The sequence below is a fragment of the Corapipo altera genome, unplaced genomic scaffold, assembly GCF_003945725.1.
Source record: "Corapipo altera isolate COAL_440 unplaced genomic scaffold, ASM394572v1 57, whole genome shotgun sequence".
Lineage (NCBI taxonomy): Eukaryota > Metazoa > Chordata > Aves > Passeriformes > Pipridae > Corapipo > Corapipo altera.
In genome coordinates this window covers 7,279,894-7,296,234 of record NW_020884905.1, presented here as the reverse complement: position 1 = coordinate 7,296,234, position 16,341 = coordinate 7,279,894, and the positions used below count along the sequence as shown (strand labels likewise).

Below are 16,341 nucleotides of genomic sequence, written 5' to 3'. Positions count from 1 at the left end.
CCTGACCCGCGCGGTTCGGGCACGGCGGGGGCTCCCCGGGCCGGGGCGGTAACAGCCCAGGGCGCGGTGTCCGCGCTTTGACAGCCATGCCCGCCGAGCGCGGCCCCGCGCCCGCCCGGGCACGGCGCTGAGCCGGGCAGGTGAGCCACCGCGGGCTGCGGGGAGACGCGAGGAACGGGACCAGACAGCTGCATTTGGGGTGGGTGGCCTTTTTTGGGGGATGGTTTTCCTGGTTTTTTGAGTGTTTTTTTAACCTCGAGCTGTTCTTCTTGTGCCACCCAAGAGCTTCACGCACGGCAGGAGCCCCCGTTCCCCGAGGACACTCCGTTCGCTGCACGGCCCATGAGACCCGCTCCGCCCCTCTGCGGCTCCGCGCGTGAGTACGGCAGCGGGGCCGGGGGAAGGGAGCGGCACCGACCCTGGAGCGGGAGCGGCGCGGGGCGATGGTGCCGGTGCCGTGGAGTCAATGGGGCGGGGCCGGGCCCTCAGCGCTGGGGGGGCGCGGCCTGTGCCTTGAGTGACAGGCGGGGCACGGCCTGTGCATTGAGTTGTGCTAGCGGGGCGTGGTCTGCCTATTGAGTGACACCTAAGGGTGCGTGGCTTATACACTGAGTGACAGATAAGGGGTGGGGCGTGAGAGACGGCGGCGGGATACACCTCGGAGCTGGAGGCGTGGCCTTGCGATTGAGTGACAGGCGAGGGGGCGTGGCGTGCACCCAGTAGCATGTGAGGGAGCCCGGCCTGCGCCCTGAGTGACAGTCAGATCCCGCACCCTGACTAACGAACAGGTGCGTGGCCTTGCGCTCCGAGTGACAGACGGGGGCATGACCGATGCCCTGAGTGACAGATGATGGGGCGCGGCCTGTGCTTTGAGTGACAATAAAGTGGCTCGGCCCCAGTTCGCAGGCCTGGCTTGGTCTTTGAGTGACAGGCTGATGGAGGCGTGGCTCTGCGCCCTGAGTGACAGGCGAGGGGGCGTGGTCTTGTGCTCTGAGTGACAGGCGATGGGCGTGGCCTTGCTATTTGAGTGGGGCGCGATGGGCGCGGCCTGAACCCTGATTAACATATACGGGGTGTGGCCTAAGCCCTGAGTGACAGGCGTGACCTGCACCCTGAGTAACCATCAGTGGCTTGGCCGATCCCCTGAGTGACAGGTGAGAGCGTGACCAACACCCCGAGTGACAAGGGGGACCCGCAGCCTCAAACCCCGGGCTCGGGGGGCGTGGCCCTCAGCGCCTGGCCGTGGGGGGCGTGGCCCGCGCCGTGATTGACAGTCGCGGTGCGCGGTGACGTCGTGCGCAGCGCGGCCCCGCCCCCTCCCGCCGCCGCCGCTGCCGCTCCCGGAGCCGCTCCCGCCCCGCTTCCCCCCTCCCGGGACCGACGGCTCCGCCCGGCGATGTGACCCTTCCCCGCGCCCACAGCGACCATGGCCGAGGTGAGACCGTCAGGGGGGCTCACGGAGAACTTGTTGCGCGGGGCCGCAAGTTTGTTGCGGGGAGCGGAGGCCCGCGAGCACCGGAGGTCCCGCCCGCTCCCCCCCCTTCAGGGGCCCCCCGCCCCCGGGACGGCCCGAACGGGCCGTCCCGGGGGCTGAAGGCCCCTGAAGGGGGGGGAGCGGGCGGGACCCAGGGCGGCGCCTCCCGCTTTTTGTAGCACCACGTCTATTTATTTGCTTTAAATATCTTTTTTTAGTCGTTAGGACAAAGGGGGGTTGGTTCAGAGGTAGGGCAGTGGTCCTGCGAGGGGAGAGCCTTCTCCTGGGAAACGCAGGGTTTCCAAGGAACTATTTGGGGGTAATCAGTTGTGTTCTGTTAGTGGGGATAGCACAAAATAATGAAAGGGTAATAATGGGGTAATTAAAACAAAAATAAAACCAAAAACACACCTCTTTTTTTGAAGTGTGGAGTCATTGGCGGGGTGGGTTTGTCCATCCCGGTGGGATCTGGGGGAGCAGCTCCTTCCCCTGCTCAGGAGGAGAGCTGGGACAGATGGATGGGTGTTCCATTAAGTTTTCTTCGAATTAGCCCCAGATGCCAATCTCTTGGCGTTGGGAATGCTGAGTTGAGAAGTATCTGTTGGGAAAATGAAACCTGTGGGACAGGCGTCACTTCCAGGGGGAGTTGGAACTGTCAGGATTAAGATATTTTGTACATGAGGCTTCTTCCCTTGGAATTCCTGATTAAACACGGATTTTCCCTTAAATTATTTTATCTTTTCCTCCCAAATGAGAACTGTGATGGAGCATTCTTCCTGTTGTTGAGACAACATGTCCTGAGCTAATCTTAGGAGTTAGAAGAACCTGCCTGTTTGGTTTTTTTATCTTGAGAGGGAGAGAACCACAGCTCTGATCCTAAAAAATGTGAATATTAAAGTCCTCCCATCTCTAGAGCTGGAGAGACAGTGGGGCCTTTGCTCTGGGCATCACAGGATTTGGGATTTGTCTCTCACGGAATTCAGGATTTCTGTCTTGAGTTTCACCAGCTGCATGGAAGTTTTGTCATTTTTTTAATTTAACCCCCAAATCCTGTGGTCTGAACCCCAATATCCTCTCAGTGCTGTGTCCTGGGGGGCTGAGCCTTTTGCTGATGCTGAGGAACTTCCTACTCCGTGTCACGTCCTCGACACTGAGGGCTGGGGAAGGTTGTGCTGCCCAGAGCAACAAAAACACACTGGAATGTGGAGCTTGGGTTTTCCCTTCATGGATTTTCCAACAGCTGGGGCCTTTATTGGTCTTGATTTTTGGCTAAGAAAGGAAAAGGGTTTTCTTCATCTTTGCCATTTTGAGGGTGAATTCTTTGTGCTGTTTTGGTGTCTTTATTTGAGCAGGAGTAGGAGGAGCGGAAAGGACTGGGAGAGCTTGGATCTACCTGAGAGAGCTTGGATCCACCTGTGGATGAGTTCACGAGCACGTGGTGTTCATTCCCAGTCGAGTTGTGCAGGGAACTGTTGTATCTGAATTGAGAAAAAATTAATACTTTCAGTGATTTAAACCAGGAGAAATGTTCTGAATATGGTTTGGGTCCCTGCCCATGGCAGGGGGTTGGAACTGGGTAGTCTTTCAGGTCCCTTCCAACCCAAACCACTCTAGTATTCTATGAATTTAGGGAATATATAGGGACTAGGTTGGGAATCCTCCTTAGCATGGCATTTCCTCATAGCTCTAGTATCGTCCTAAAGGAACTGAGGGTGATGAAAATGTGGGTGGAAAGGCTGTGAGGTCTGAGACTGCTGTTGTGCCTCTTGCCATCTTCCCTTTCTTTCCTTTCCCAGTGGAAAATTGTTTGTGACTGTTCTGAAGGAATGCACAGGAGCTCATCCCTCAGGCAGGAATGATCCTAAAATGTTGTGTTCTAGAGAATCAGCTCCAGACCTAAACCTCAAACCCCAATGTAACTATGAAACTTGATGGGTTAGACAGGAAGGCTCTTCAGAAAGCAGCACCCAGCATGGTTAGGGAGAGAACGAGTCCAGAAAGTGAAACTAAAGTGACAAAAAATGCTGCTTCACTTTTGCAGAAGCAATTTGAATACAGGACAGACAGAAAAAAAAAAGGCTTTAGAATATATATTAAACTGGGTTTAGGCTTGGGATTAATAACCTGTGTTAGGGTTCTTTTTACATGTTCACGTGATTCCTCATATTCCAGCATGTTAGAAGTTTGTTCCAGGCATAAACCAGAAAGAAAACACCTCTAACTTAAGATCAGCTGAAGCTTTGTGACTGTTACAATATCCTGCATTAAGCTGCTTATTGAGTGTTTGTGGTGGAGGAAATGCTGATACACAAATTTTCTCCAAATACAAGTATTTTAATGCCTCCTGAGAAGAAAAGATTGGGACCGAAAAGCTTGATTAGCAGCTGAAAGAGAATGTTTTTGTTTATTCAACCATTATAATGTTTGAATAAAATGTAAGTGAGAGAATGAGATCTTCTGATCCCAAAACTGGAAGAGCTGGGCTTGGACTTTTGTGTTGAAAAGAGGCAGCTCAATCAATGCCTACTGCAATTTCCAGAAGTGCCAAATTCCTGCTGTTGTTCCATGATAGGATGCACATTTACAGGGATGCTACAGGATACTGAACAGGGAAAAATAAACGGAAAATGACAAGGTTTGGGTTTGGTTTGGGATTTTTTCCTAATTCACTGAAGAATAGAAGTATCAGGGCTGCTGTGTGGGGAAGAGGGTGGTTGTGTTTGGTCAGAGGTGAGTTGGGAGCATTGGGAACAAAATATCCCTGATTTTTGATTTGCATAGTTTGGTTCTAACTGGTTTAATTATGGGTTGGGGTGGTCTAACAGTTCCTGGTCGCTCCAAGGGGGAGATCCTGCTCCTCCTGCTGCTTTCGAATGGGTACCCCTGAACTTCTCCTGTGGGTTGATCCGTCTCACTGGCTTAGAAAGGAACCTAAAAGCTTCCTGCAGGGCAGGTGTCAGCTGATGGAAAGATCCTACAGGGACTGGACCTGGAGTTGGGGTGGGGTGGGACAGCAGATCCTCAGGGGGCTCCAAGGGGACCTTCTTGCTCTCTGCAACTCCCTAACAGGAGGGTGGAGGTGGGGGTTGGGCTCTGCTCCCGGGGAAGAAGGGACAGGGTGAGAGGAAATGGCCTCAAGCTGTGCCAGGGGAGGGTCAGGTTGGATATTTCCCAGGGTAGTGATGGAGTCCCCTTCCCTGAGGGGATTTAAAAGCCGTGTGGATGTGGCCCTTGGGGACGTGGGTCAGTGGTGGCCTCGGCAGCGCTGGGGAGTGGTTGGACTCGATGGTCTGGGAGGGCTTTTCTAACCTAAACCATTCCATGAATCTCTTCATGTTGCTGGAACATTTGTTTCTCCCAAAGCTCGACCAGCTCCTTGTGTTTCTCACCCATCACTGAGGTTATTCAGTCTTGTGACCCGCTGGAGTAACAATTTAAACTTTTCCTCTTCAGAGGGAATTTCTGTGGGGCAAGTATGGGAAGAGGCAGGAGCTGCTTGTCGTGGAGCAGGACCTCTCCTCTTGTGGTGTCAGTGGGCAATTAAACTGCTCAACCTAATTTCTTTGAAGGCATTTTAATGTTGTTTGAGTTTCTGAAAGTTTAGTTGGTTTTGACCAAAAAATCAGTTTATTAACATCGTGTGACAGTGCTTTAATAAATCATCTTTAAATTCCTATTGTGTGGAAAAATTTTCCTTTCATCTCAGTGCTGTGCTTTTTTCAGTTGAAGAATTTTAAACTTTGTGAATGCAACCGCATTCTATTTTCATATTTTGAAACAGCTTCAGGACAGATGTTTAAGAAATACGTGATCTAATAACCATTCTTAGTAACCTTTTTTACATTTTTAATATTCGTGTTTTTACTAAGCTTGGCTATTGCTTTAAATCAATCTGCATAAAGCTGTAGTAGGAAGCAGTAGTTAAGTTCACACAGTCACTAATGTGGTTGCAAATTGAGTTGTTTGAATAGTCAGGGGGGTCAGAGCTTTTGAGTAACACCTGGATACAAAAGAAGGTGAAAGCAGATTAAATCCAGGTTTCCTACTGACTGATCTAAACCATGATTAAAGTTGGTGATTCACATCAGTCTGTTCTTTGAGAACAATTATATTTTCTTCTTGTTTGATCTTCATGTAACTGATTGTCTTTTTTGTGTCGTTCTGGAGCAGCGTTTGTAAAATGCTTTACAGAGATATTTGTGAATGTAATGTACGTCTGGGAATTCAGTTTTTTCAATTCCTTGGTAAGGGAGTAAATCCCAAAGTGGTTGGGTTTAGCCACCATTTGTATTTCCTCAATTTTGATATGAGGGAAGGGAAAGCACAAGGGAATGGCAGGGAAAACAATGGCATTCTCCATTTCTAATCTGCAAAAAGGGGATGACTCTGGGGTGGTTTTGTCATGATAGAAGAGGTTTGTGAACATTTTTTGCATGTGATAAAATCTTGATGTTTCTGGGTTTACAGCTCAGGACTTAAAGTTCTTCCTAACACAAGGATTGAGGCAGACAGTGGAATTGCTGTAAAGTTCCATTTCTTTCTGTGCTTTTTCCTGACCAGAAGCTCCAAGTTGTATTAATATTTCCCTTCTAATCCATTAATGCCACAAATTATCCATAAGAATGTTTTCTTGTGGTGCTTGGCATGTGACTGTAGGTGGTTTCATCTGAAATCCTATGGCAGAATACAATCATTCCATAGACTCTCAATTTTCCTTAGCAAGATATCTTAGATTATTACAAGAAATCAAGGCTGGTACTGTATTTTGTCATGGAAATGGGCATTAAATAATTAGAAAATGTTTATTTGAAGTGTGTGCTTCATGCAAGACAGATGGTGTGTTCTGGTGGGCTGTTATGGTTGTGTTCCCCAGTACTCCTTGGAATGGGAAGTTGTCTAGGGAGCATCATGTCCTGTCAACCAGGGCATCCTCTGATACAGCTGCCTCCATCCAGCAGCTTCCTTCAGCCTGGAGCATCTCCTGAGGACTCAGTCCTTTAGGAAAATCCCTGCACATTGGTTGTTGGGATACAACTGGTGAGTGAGTCCTGGTTCCAGCCATCGACTCTGCTCAGAGCAGGAGGTTGGGTTCCACTTTATTTTACAGAAGTCAGTGTGTGATTTCAGCAGTGTCTTCATGAGCTGTTGGACAGAAGCTCCTTTCACCACCCTGAACTTTGCTGTTCCTTCCTGGGACTTGGAACCCCGAGAACTACAGCTCCAACTGCTCTGCAGGACTTCCAGATCTTTGTGCTCAGTTTGGGGAGTGAGTGTTCAGGCTGGGATGGCCCTGATCCCCCGATCCCAGGGCGGGGATCGGCCGCTGCCCTAACGCTCATCTGTCATTGTCACCTGTCCTGCCTTGTTGTCCCCACTGCAGACCTCAGAACCCCTCTCAGTGCCTAAAGGGGCTCCAGGAGAGCTGGAGAGGGACTTGGGACAAGGACACAGAGTGACAGGACAAGGAGGAATGGCTTCCCACTGTCAGAGGATAGAGTTGGATGGGATAGTGGGAAGGAATTGTTCTCTGTGAGGGTGGAGAGGCCCTGACACAGGTTACCCAGAGAAGCTGTGGCTGCCCCATGCCTGGAAGTGTCCAAGGCCAGGTTGGACAGGGCTTGGAGCAACCTGGGATAGTGGAAGATACCTCTGCCTGTGGCAGGGGGTGGGACTGGGTGATCTTTGAGGTCCCTCCCTTCGCAAACCATTCCATGATTTTCAGGGTACTATTTCCTCTTGCTGGAGGCTGCTCTCACGGCAGGTTTGGCAGAGAGGAAAGTGTGACATTGTCACTCATGGAAGCCTGTAAATCCATATGGGTTTGGGTGCAGCTTCACGGTGTGATAACCCCTGGCAGTGGTGTGGAGCAGGTAACAGGCTGGGAAAACGTGAACACCCCGGGAAGATTCATCACCTGACACCCTTCAACCTCTGCCTTCCCCTGAAGCACTGATGTTTTTGTTCTTGACTTTTTTTAAAATTGCTATTGCTACTTTTGTTAGTGTTGCAGCTGAAACACCTTCCTTTTTAGGGCTTTCCATTACAATGTTGATGTCCCCAGGGGATACAGTGTCTTCACTGCCAAAACTAAGTTTAAAAGGCTACTTAAGAGAGTCATGATGTGTAGGGGCTGTCTGAAAGATCCACAGAAACAATATCCCTTCTGAAATATTCTGCATAGTCTGCTTTCTGACTTTTCCTGGTGAAGGGATTTAAGTAGGTTGGTACAGGACTGAGTCAGTTGCATTAAAACTGACCTGTGGTTCTTGCCAGCTGGACCCTCTGGAACTGGTCCGACAGCTTCTCCACAAACACTGACACTGCTGGGTTTTAGGTTTCTTTGGTTGGGTTTTTTTCACTTCACAGAATCCCAGAATGGTTTGGATTGGAAGGAATCTCAGAGCTTGTTCCAGCCCCTGCCACAGTCAGGGACACTTTCCACTATCCCAGTTTGCTCCAAGCGTGGTCCAAACTGGTCTTGGACACTTCCAGGGATGGGGCAGCCACAGCTTCTCTGGGCAACCTGTGCCAGGGCCTCACCACCCTCACAGCCAAGAATTCCTTCCCAATATCCCATCTAACCCTGCCCTCTGACAGTGGGAAGCCATTCCCCCTTGTCCTGTCACTCTGTGTCCTTGTCCCAAGTCCCTCTTCAGCTCTCTTGGAGCCCCTTTAGGCAGTGGAAGGGGCTCTAAGTTGTCCCTGGAGCCTTCTCTTCTCCAGGCTGAACAATCCCAGCTCTGTCAAAAACGTCAAAACAGCATTATGAGATAATTTGGGGTGGAAAGGAGCTCAGGAGGTCTCTGGTCCAACCTTCTGCTCACAGCAGGATCTGCTCTGAGGTCTCCCTGGCTTGCTGATGGCTATCTCCAGTCTGGTCTTGAAAACTTCCAAGGAAAGAGGTTGGGAAAAAGTCATCTTTATAGAGGAATCAAGTCTCAGAAAGAAATGACCAAGCCAGGGGATCTTTGCTGAAGTGGCAATTTCAAGGCTTAGATATACATGTTTGGGATCTGTGAGTTCAAATATTGCACTCAATCCTTGTGTTCTGGAAGTACAAGAGTTTTGTCATTTACCAATGAAACTAAGAAAGTAAAGTTCCATGTATATAAAGGCTTCCATTTCAGGGAAATGGAAAGACCTGAGCAAATTGATGGGTTTGTCAGACATATTGCTGCGAATATAGAGAGAATTTAATCCAAGATTTTAACTGTTTTATGTAACAGTTAAAGAGCTGTTAAAAGTAACTGAGTCAATTTGAACAGGATGTATATTTGTCGTGTAGATACTGCTGATTTTGGGATGTTTCATTATTACTTGTTTATATTAAACAGTGTGAAAGATGGTAGCAAAGACAACAGTAGTTTTGTGGGCAGAAATGAAAGTCTGTAGTGTCCTGTCAATCCTGTTCAGGTGGTTTTGCTGAAGGAGAAATGTGAAGAGAGAAAACTCAGTGCATTCCTTCCACAGTTTGGAGTATCCCATTCCAGTCCAAGCACCTCTGAAGTGTTGGAATAAAACCTGGACATCTCCTGCCAGCATCCAGCCCTGGGCATTGCCTGGAATAAACTGTGCACAACTGGTGTCTCCTGAAGGCTGTTTGCATTAAATAAACTGTCACAATGCCAGTTTGGTTTTAGTTTATCTTCCATCACAATTGACGGCGATCCAGACACTTCCCAAAGTCCAGGCAGTTGTTGTTGTCAGAGTAACACTGTGGATGTTTCCATGTCTGACACGTGTTGCTGCATTCACCACTTGGCAGTCAAAGGTGTCTGGCCAACTTCAGTCCCATGTATTCCCATATCCACGTGCTGGAGGATGTGTTGGATATGATCTTTTTGACACTCTGCAAGTGTCTCTAAGCTTCTGAAAACATGTACTCAGCCTGGCTTTCCTGAGACTCCAAAAAATACACATGTAATAAAAACAGTGACATTCTTTTAGTGCTGATGTTTCGTGGTTCGGTGTCTTTTCTTCTCTTTACCATGAGGTTTGTTTTCTTCATACCTCAGGGTTGGTATTTCCTTCTTGTTGCTCAGATGGAACTTTAACAGATGTGCTCTTGGTGTATCAGGACTCCTTGGCCACTTGAGTTTTGTCTCATTGTCTGTGGATTAGGAGTCCATGAATGTTTTTTCATTCTTTTGAACCCACAACAGAGATTCACTGTTACCTTTTCTGATGGTACAATGCATAGAAAATTGGAGTCTGTCAGCCTGTATATTGTCAGTATCCTACAGTTTTTCTCTCTTGGGCCTTGGATACCATTATCCATTGATAGGTAGCAACTCTTTGTTCCCATGAGTGCCCTTGAGGCAAAACACTGCTTTGTACTTCTCTCTGAATGGCTGCAGCAGAAAATGAAAAGCCACTGAAGTACAAGGGTGTCCTTTTCACAGGAACTCCTGTTCCATTGCCTTGCCATAGCTTAGGAATTAGGATCTGCTGATGCCAATGCAGCCATATGATCTTTAACCACTGCCAGGAAATTTTTATAATCAAATGCCCCCAAACCCATCTGTCTTACCCTGGCCAGAGTCACCGTCACTTGGAGGCACAAAATAGGACTGATTCATCCAGCCTTGCAGGAATTGCCTTGCAACAACTCTTAATCAGAGGGTGCTCTTTCCCCTCCTGTGTGATGCTGACAGACTGTCACTGAAGGGTTTTCCAGGCCTCCCACCACATTCCCTTCTCCAGGTGTTCAACTCCAAGCTCATGCTGGGGACTGTTTGCAGCACATCTGGTGATCACAGAGGCCCCGGATAAAGTCCTTTGGCTCATGGATAGAATGGAAAAGTGGTGTCAGTCATCTCTGAGATGGGGCTGCTGAACCAGCATGTGCTGCAGCTTCCAACTGACTGGGCCTGGCACGAGTGGCAGAGACATGGAGTGGTGGGAAGAGGTCAGGACTACCTTTGGCAGCAGCTGCTCATTAATGCAGATGGGTTGTAATGGGACACTGTATGTACCTAGAAATAGAAGGAGGAAATGATTGGTAGTGCATCACACAGACTGGAAACATATAAAATGCAGAGAGAACAATCCACAGGTGAGGCAGATGTGGTTGGCAAAGCTTGGGAAAAAGGAATAGAGAGCCAGAGGCTGCTCTCCCAAAAGCTGCCTGTGGAGTCTGTGGCAAAGAACGGACTAGAACCTCTCCAGGATGGAAATGGTGTTTCTGCAGGTGGCTGGATTTTTACAGATTTCCTGGTTTGGTGTTTGTTCCTATTTTCTCCTATAGGCTGGGATTGTACTGATTCTATGTTTTGGAGTTTTTTAAGTCCCTTAGCAGCATTTCAGGCTGTAGGGAAGGTTGTTTCCTTCTTGAGCTGTCAGGCCTTATCCGTGCCATTCCAGAATATTGGGAGCTGAACATCATTCCTTCAAGTGTGCTTGACTTTTCTGAGGTCTTTTCATGCCCCACTGTGGTTTTTGTCCCCTCTCAGCAGGGAAATCCTTCATCGTGCTCAGCTCCATTGCAGTCCATATTGGAGCATTTTAGTTCCAGGAGTGTTGGAGTTGGAAGGGACATCTGGAGATCATTCATGGCTCAGGGCATGGCTCAGGGCTGGCTCAGCAAGAGCAGGTTCCCAGTGCCAGTCTGGTTTTGTACACCGTGAGTGCAGACACCACAACTTCTGGGGGCAGCATGTTCCCACATTTCATCCCTTTTACAGGGAAAAAAGCTTTTCCTAGTGTTTAAACATGTTCCAGTTTGTTCCCACTGACTCCTGTCACGGGATGCCATTGAGAAGTGACTGGCTCAGTCTTCTGTTCACCCTTCTGTCAGAGATTTATGCACATGGATCTGATCCTCCTGAGCCATCTCTTCTCCAGGCTGAACATCTCAGGCTCTCCCAGCCTCCCACCTCTTTGGAATCCCCTCTACATGAGGCTCGTGGGCCAAGACCTTCTCCAACTCTTCTTGGCAAATCCTGAACTGTGGCTGAAAGCAAGGCTGTGCTTTTGGGGTTGGATTTTGGAGTCATGGCTCCCTGAACTCCTGTTATTCCTGTTTTTTTTTTGCTATTGTTCCTTCCCTTCCCCTTTTCCTTCCCCTTCCACTTCCCCCTTCCCTTCCCCTTCCCTTTTCCTTCTCTTTCCCCTTCTCTTTTTTTTCCTGTCCCCTCCCAATGGATTGCAAGCCTTTCCATGAAGAAAAGGGAAGGGTCTTCATGGTTTCCTTCCTGGCCTAGCAATATTGAATTTATTTGCTTTTCCACCTGTGATTGCTGCAATAAATACACTGAAGGTTTGTTAACTCGCACTAATAATCGTGTATTACATATTTTAAATCACCCAGTTTTGCAAGTTTATCAAACAAAACGCACCAAATAGAGGTCAGTCCTTGCTGACTGATCTTGATACTCATCTCAGTATGTGCAGGAATACTGGACTCTGGAATTTGTTAGCATAATCTTTGCAAATAAAGACTTTTCTGGATGTAGTGATTTGCAAAACTTCCTCTGGCATTGTGCAATATTTTGCAAAAATGCTTTTAGTTCTTACCCGCTTCATGTGAGTTTGTCCAGGGAGACCTTAGAGCCCCTTCCAGTGCCTAGAGGAGTTCCAAGAGACCTGGAGAGGGACTTTGGACAAGGGCCTGGAGGGACAGAGCAAGGAGGGGGAACGGCTTCCCACTGCCAGAGGGGCAGGGTTAGATGAGATATTAGGAAGGAATTCTTCCCTGTGAGGGTGGTGAGGGGCTGGGATGGAATTCTCAGAGAAGCTGGGGCTGCCCCATCCCAGGAAGTGTCCAAGGCAAGGCTGGACAGGGCTTGGAGCAACCTGGGATGGTGGAAGGTGTCCCTGCCCATGGCAGGGGGTGGGACTGGGTGGGCTTTAAGGTACCTCTCAACCCAACCCATTCCATTATGTGATCCTATAATTCAGTATTGTCCAGGTATGATTTTCCTTGACTTTTAAAGCTAACCCTGCCTTAGATACCATTTCTCCAAGTCAGCAGGGATACTCCCCAAAAACTAAAAATATATTTGGATGTTAATAAATGTGGGAAAATCCACCTGTGGTGGCTCCCCCTGAAGTCAGTGGATATATTCTGTATTTTCTTCAGGCTCTGCAGTGTTAGGAGAGCACAGCTTCTTCTCTTGTATTTTCTCTCCTCCCTCCAGGCACCTTCTCCACCCTTTCTGCTTGACACAGGGAAATACATTTTGAGGTTCTGCAGCTCTGAAGGAAAAAGTCTGTTTTCCTAACTCGGAAAAACCCATTTCACTAGGTCTGTGCCTGAAAAGAGTTGAAACATTTGCTTGAATTATCAAAACAAATGAGGTTTGAATGTCTGACATGCAAATGTCATCCCAGGAGCTTAAAGATTGGCAGAGGTATAACCAAGGGAAAGCAGAATGTTGTTTGTTCACATTATAAATGTCAGGTTATCAAATATGCTGGACCAGAAGGTGACTCTGTTACATGGATTATTGGGGAAGTCTCGTTTTCTTCCTATATCTCAAAAAAATAATTAGTTTTGTAGCCTGTGTCCATATTAATTTGTGTTTTAAATGTACTCAGCAAGAAAGTCTGGTTTGTAAAATATTTTTTTGTTTGTTTGTTTGGCTTGAGGTGGGTTCTTTGTTTGTTTGGGGGGTTTATTTTGGTTTGGTGAAGGGGTTTTGTGGGGTTTTTATTGATTTTTTGTTGTTCGTTTTGGTTTGGGTTTTTGGGTGGGTTTTTTGTTTGTTTTTCTGTTTGGTTTGTTGTTTTGTTTTGTTTTGTTTGTTTGTTTTTGTTGGTTGGTTTTTTCCCTCACAGCTGGGTCAGAGGTTTAAGATTAAAGATTGCTTTTCCCTTTGTCCCCTGAGGAATTCTCAGAGTGATTTGGGATTACCTTCAAAAAATAGAACAGGGAATTTGTGTTCAGCTTCAAATGGGAAGAATGATTTCTCTTCCACTGTGCTTCCCTGCCCATGTAATCTGGGATATACCTGGGGTATATTTGGGATATCCCTTCCAGTCTGGGATATACCTAGGTTGTGGAAAGGGGATTTAGTTCCTGGAGTTAGAACAGAGCTGGATCTTTGAGTTACTATTTACCTTGGAGCTTTATTTATCAATATGTTTTTTATAGTGACTTGCTTCATATCAGCTGAGTTATTGAATTGACTTTGTACAAATTAGCAAAAATAATTTCCTTTCTTTTCTTTTTTAGCCTTCTGTTGAGTCTTCAAGCCCAGGTAAATATTTTTTATGATTTCCAAGGTTTTATTGGCATCCTACTAGTGGAAAAGCTTTCCAGGAGCTACTTGAACTGGACTGGTGTTATCTCTTGAACTTTTATTTCTTTCAGAGGAATAATTAATTGCTTTTAAGTTAAACCTCATAGTCACACGCTTAGTGTGAGTACAAGCTTTGGAAAATGAAATTTTAAATTGTCCAAGAACGCAGGTGGAAAAATATGAGCAGGGTTGGAATTAAAACTCAGGTACTGCTGAAGGACATCTGCCAAACCATTCATCCATCCATTTCTTTTTCATTGTCACAAAATATAACCAGACCTCTCTACAAAGAACTGGGAAAAATAAAGGCATGGGGAAAAATAACTCAGAAATAAAATCTGCATAACTCTGAAGCTTGTTTAATGTAAATTTTGGAGAAGTCATTAATCTGTCTTTGTAGTTGTAAACAAAGAAGCTTCCAAAGAATAAAGGGAACGACTGCCCGGAGTTTGTATTTTATGAGTATTTCTGCTCCCAGTAGAACTCAATTCAGGCAGGTTTATGATTATTTAAGAGCAAAGTGTTCAAAACCTGAACGTTTTCCAGACATTTAACTAGGGCCTGATGTCCAGGGCTAGGGAACTGGGCGATCTGGCTAGTTAAACACCCTCCTGGTTCTTTCTGCCAGGACTTCTCCCTGTCCGAAGCTTTCCCTGAATAACAAGCCTGCCTTTCCCTAAGATAAAGGATTGAGGCAAAAGACTTGGATTTCTGAGTATAATCTACGCATTAAAATGTCATCAAAATAATAAAAATAAATTAAACTCTGTGAGGCCATGATGTAACTAAAAACATTGTTTAAAATGTTTCCCATCAGGAGGTTCAGCAACATCTGATGACCATGAGTTTGACCCATCAGCTGATATGCTGGTGCATGACTTTGATGATGAACGGACATTAGAAGAGGAGGAAATGATGGAAGGAGAGACAAACATCAGATCTGAAATAGAGGATCTTAACAGGGTAGGTGGCCTTAAGTAGTCCTAAAGCAGAACCACTGCCTCACACAAAACATGTGCAGGGTTTTAGCCCTTATATTTGGAATTTTAAAAAATAATCACCCCAAAACTATTAATAGGTAAATAATAGAGAGGAGGGGGAAAAGGGGCTGAACTAAATGTCTCAAAAATTGTGGAAAAGAAACCATTACATAAATACCTCATATATATATATATATAAAATAACTACTTAATAAACATATTTTATATATAAATACTTAATATAGAGATACTATATAGTGTACATATACTGTGTATATTATATATGCACTTTAGATATATTTCATATATATAATATACACATACTGGTACAGAAATACTTTATATATAACATAAATAATATACATATTTTATATATAAATGCTTAATATACGTATGGTATATATATTATATATACTATGTATACTGTATATACATTTTAGATATATATATATATAATATACACATACTGGGATATAAATACTTTTTATATATAAAATAAACACTTAATATACATATGCTGTATATATAAAATACACATATACTGTGTATAATGTATATACATTTTAGATATATATTATAGGTATAATGTACATATACTGATACATAAATACTTAATACTGGTACATAAATACTTAATACTGGTGCATAAATACATAAATACTTAATAAATGTATAAAGCTGTTCTTCTTTAGTTTCTTTTTCCTTATTTTTATTGCATAGGTTTTGCATTTTGGAGATTTGCATTTTGAGTTAATATAAGTTAAAATATCCTCTGACTAGACTTGTATATTCCACCTGGTTAGTGCAAGTTATTATTTTATAAAGCACTTGCACTTATATATAAAACCCACAAACCTCATAATTTTGCTTATCTTTTGCATTTTTATACAAATATCTATATAATAATACAGTGGAGCATATAGGAATATCATAATTTTAAAGGAAAATGCAGAGAAAATTATGTACAAATCATATTTAACCTAAGTGATTATGCCCATATGACTTTAAATTAATTTGGTGCATTTAATCTGTAGTTCCAATGTAAATGATAATTTCTTTCTGGTAATTTCAGGTTATGGTGTCACTTATGTATTGTCTTCAATTATTTCTCAGGCAGGAATAATATCCTTAAATTACCAAGTAGGTTTATTATAAATGCAGAGTAATTTGGGTACTGTCTGTGGCCTCGTTGTCTGCAAAGGCCTCCAGAACAGCTCATTAATGATTCACAGATGCATATTCAATGTACAAATCCTATTTAGCATAAGTAATTATGCCAATATGACTTTTAATTAATTAGTGCATTTAACCTATATTTCCAGTGTAAATGATGATTTCTTTCTGGTAATTTCCAGGTTGATACTAAATGGTAAACATAAAGCTAAATAAATAGTTGGTTAATCTAAATATGCTTCATCAAGATCAAATGAGAAACGGAGCTCCACATGTGTGTCATGTGGATTTTAAGTTGAATATATGGCTTTTTTCTTGTCATATTTTGTGTAATTTTATCACCACATTACAACTCTTCAGTTTATCTCCTCATATCCAGTGGTTACTTCTAGTTGTGGGATAGCAGGTTTATGTATATATGTATGTATATATATATATATATATATATATATATATATATATATATATATAT

At 44.9% G+C, this 16,341-nt stretch overlaps 1 protein-coding gene across 3 annotated transcripts in view; it reads left to right on the top strand.

The window, feature by feature from the left end:
- Positions 1–11: 11 nt before the first annotated feature.
- The window catches only part of MIER1 (MIER1 transcriptional regulator), a 34,628-nt gene continuing 18,298 nt past the window's right edge, over positions 12–16,341 (top strand). The window contains exons 1-4 of one of the 3 annotated variants that reach the window (XM_027651492.1): positions 12–140; positions 284–376; positions 13,650–13,674; positions 14,534–14,679. In XM_027651492.1, coding sequence (XP_027507293.1) covers positions 14,581–14,679 — 99 coding nt within the window. In that variant the 5' untranslated portion in view covers positions 12–140; positions 284–376; positions 13,650–13,674; positions 14,534–14,580. Of the gene's footprint in view, positions 200–283; positions 377–1,308; positions 1,436–13,649; positions 13,675–14,533; positions 14,680–16,341 lie in introns of those variants that run through there. The other 2 variants (XM_027651491.1, XM_027651490.1) reach the window with 2 other exon arrangements.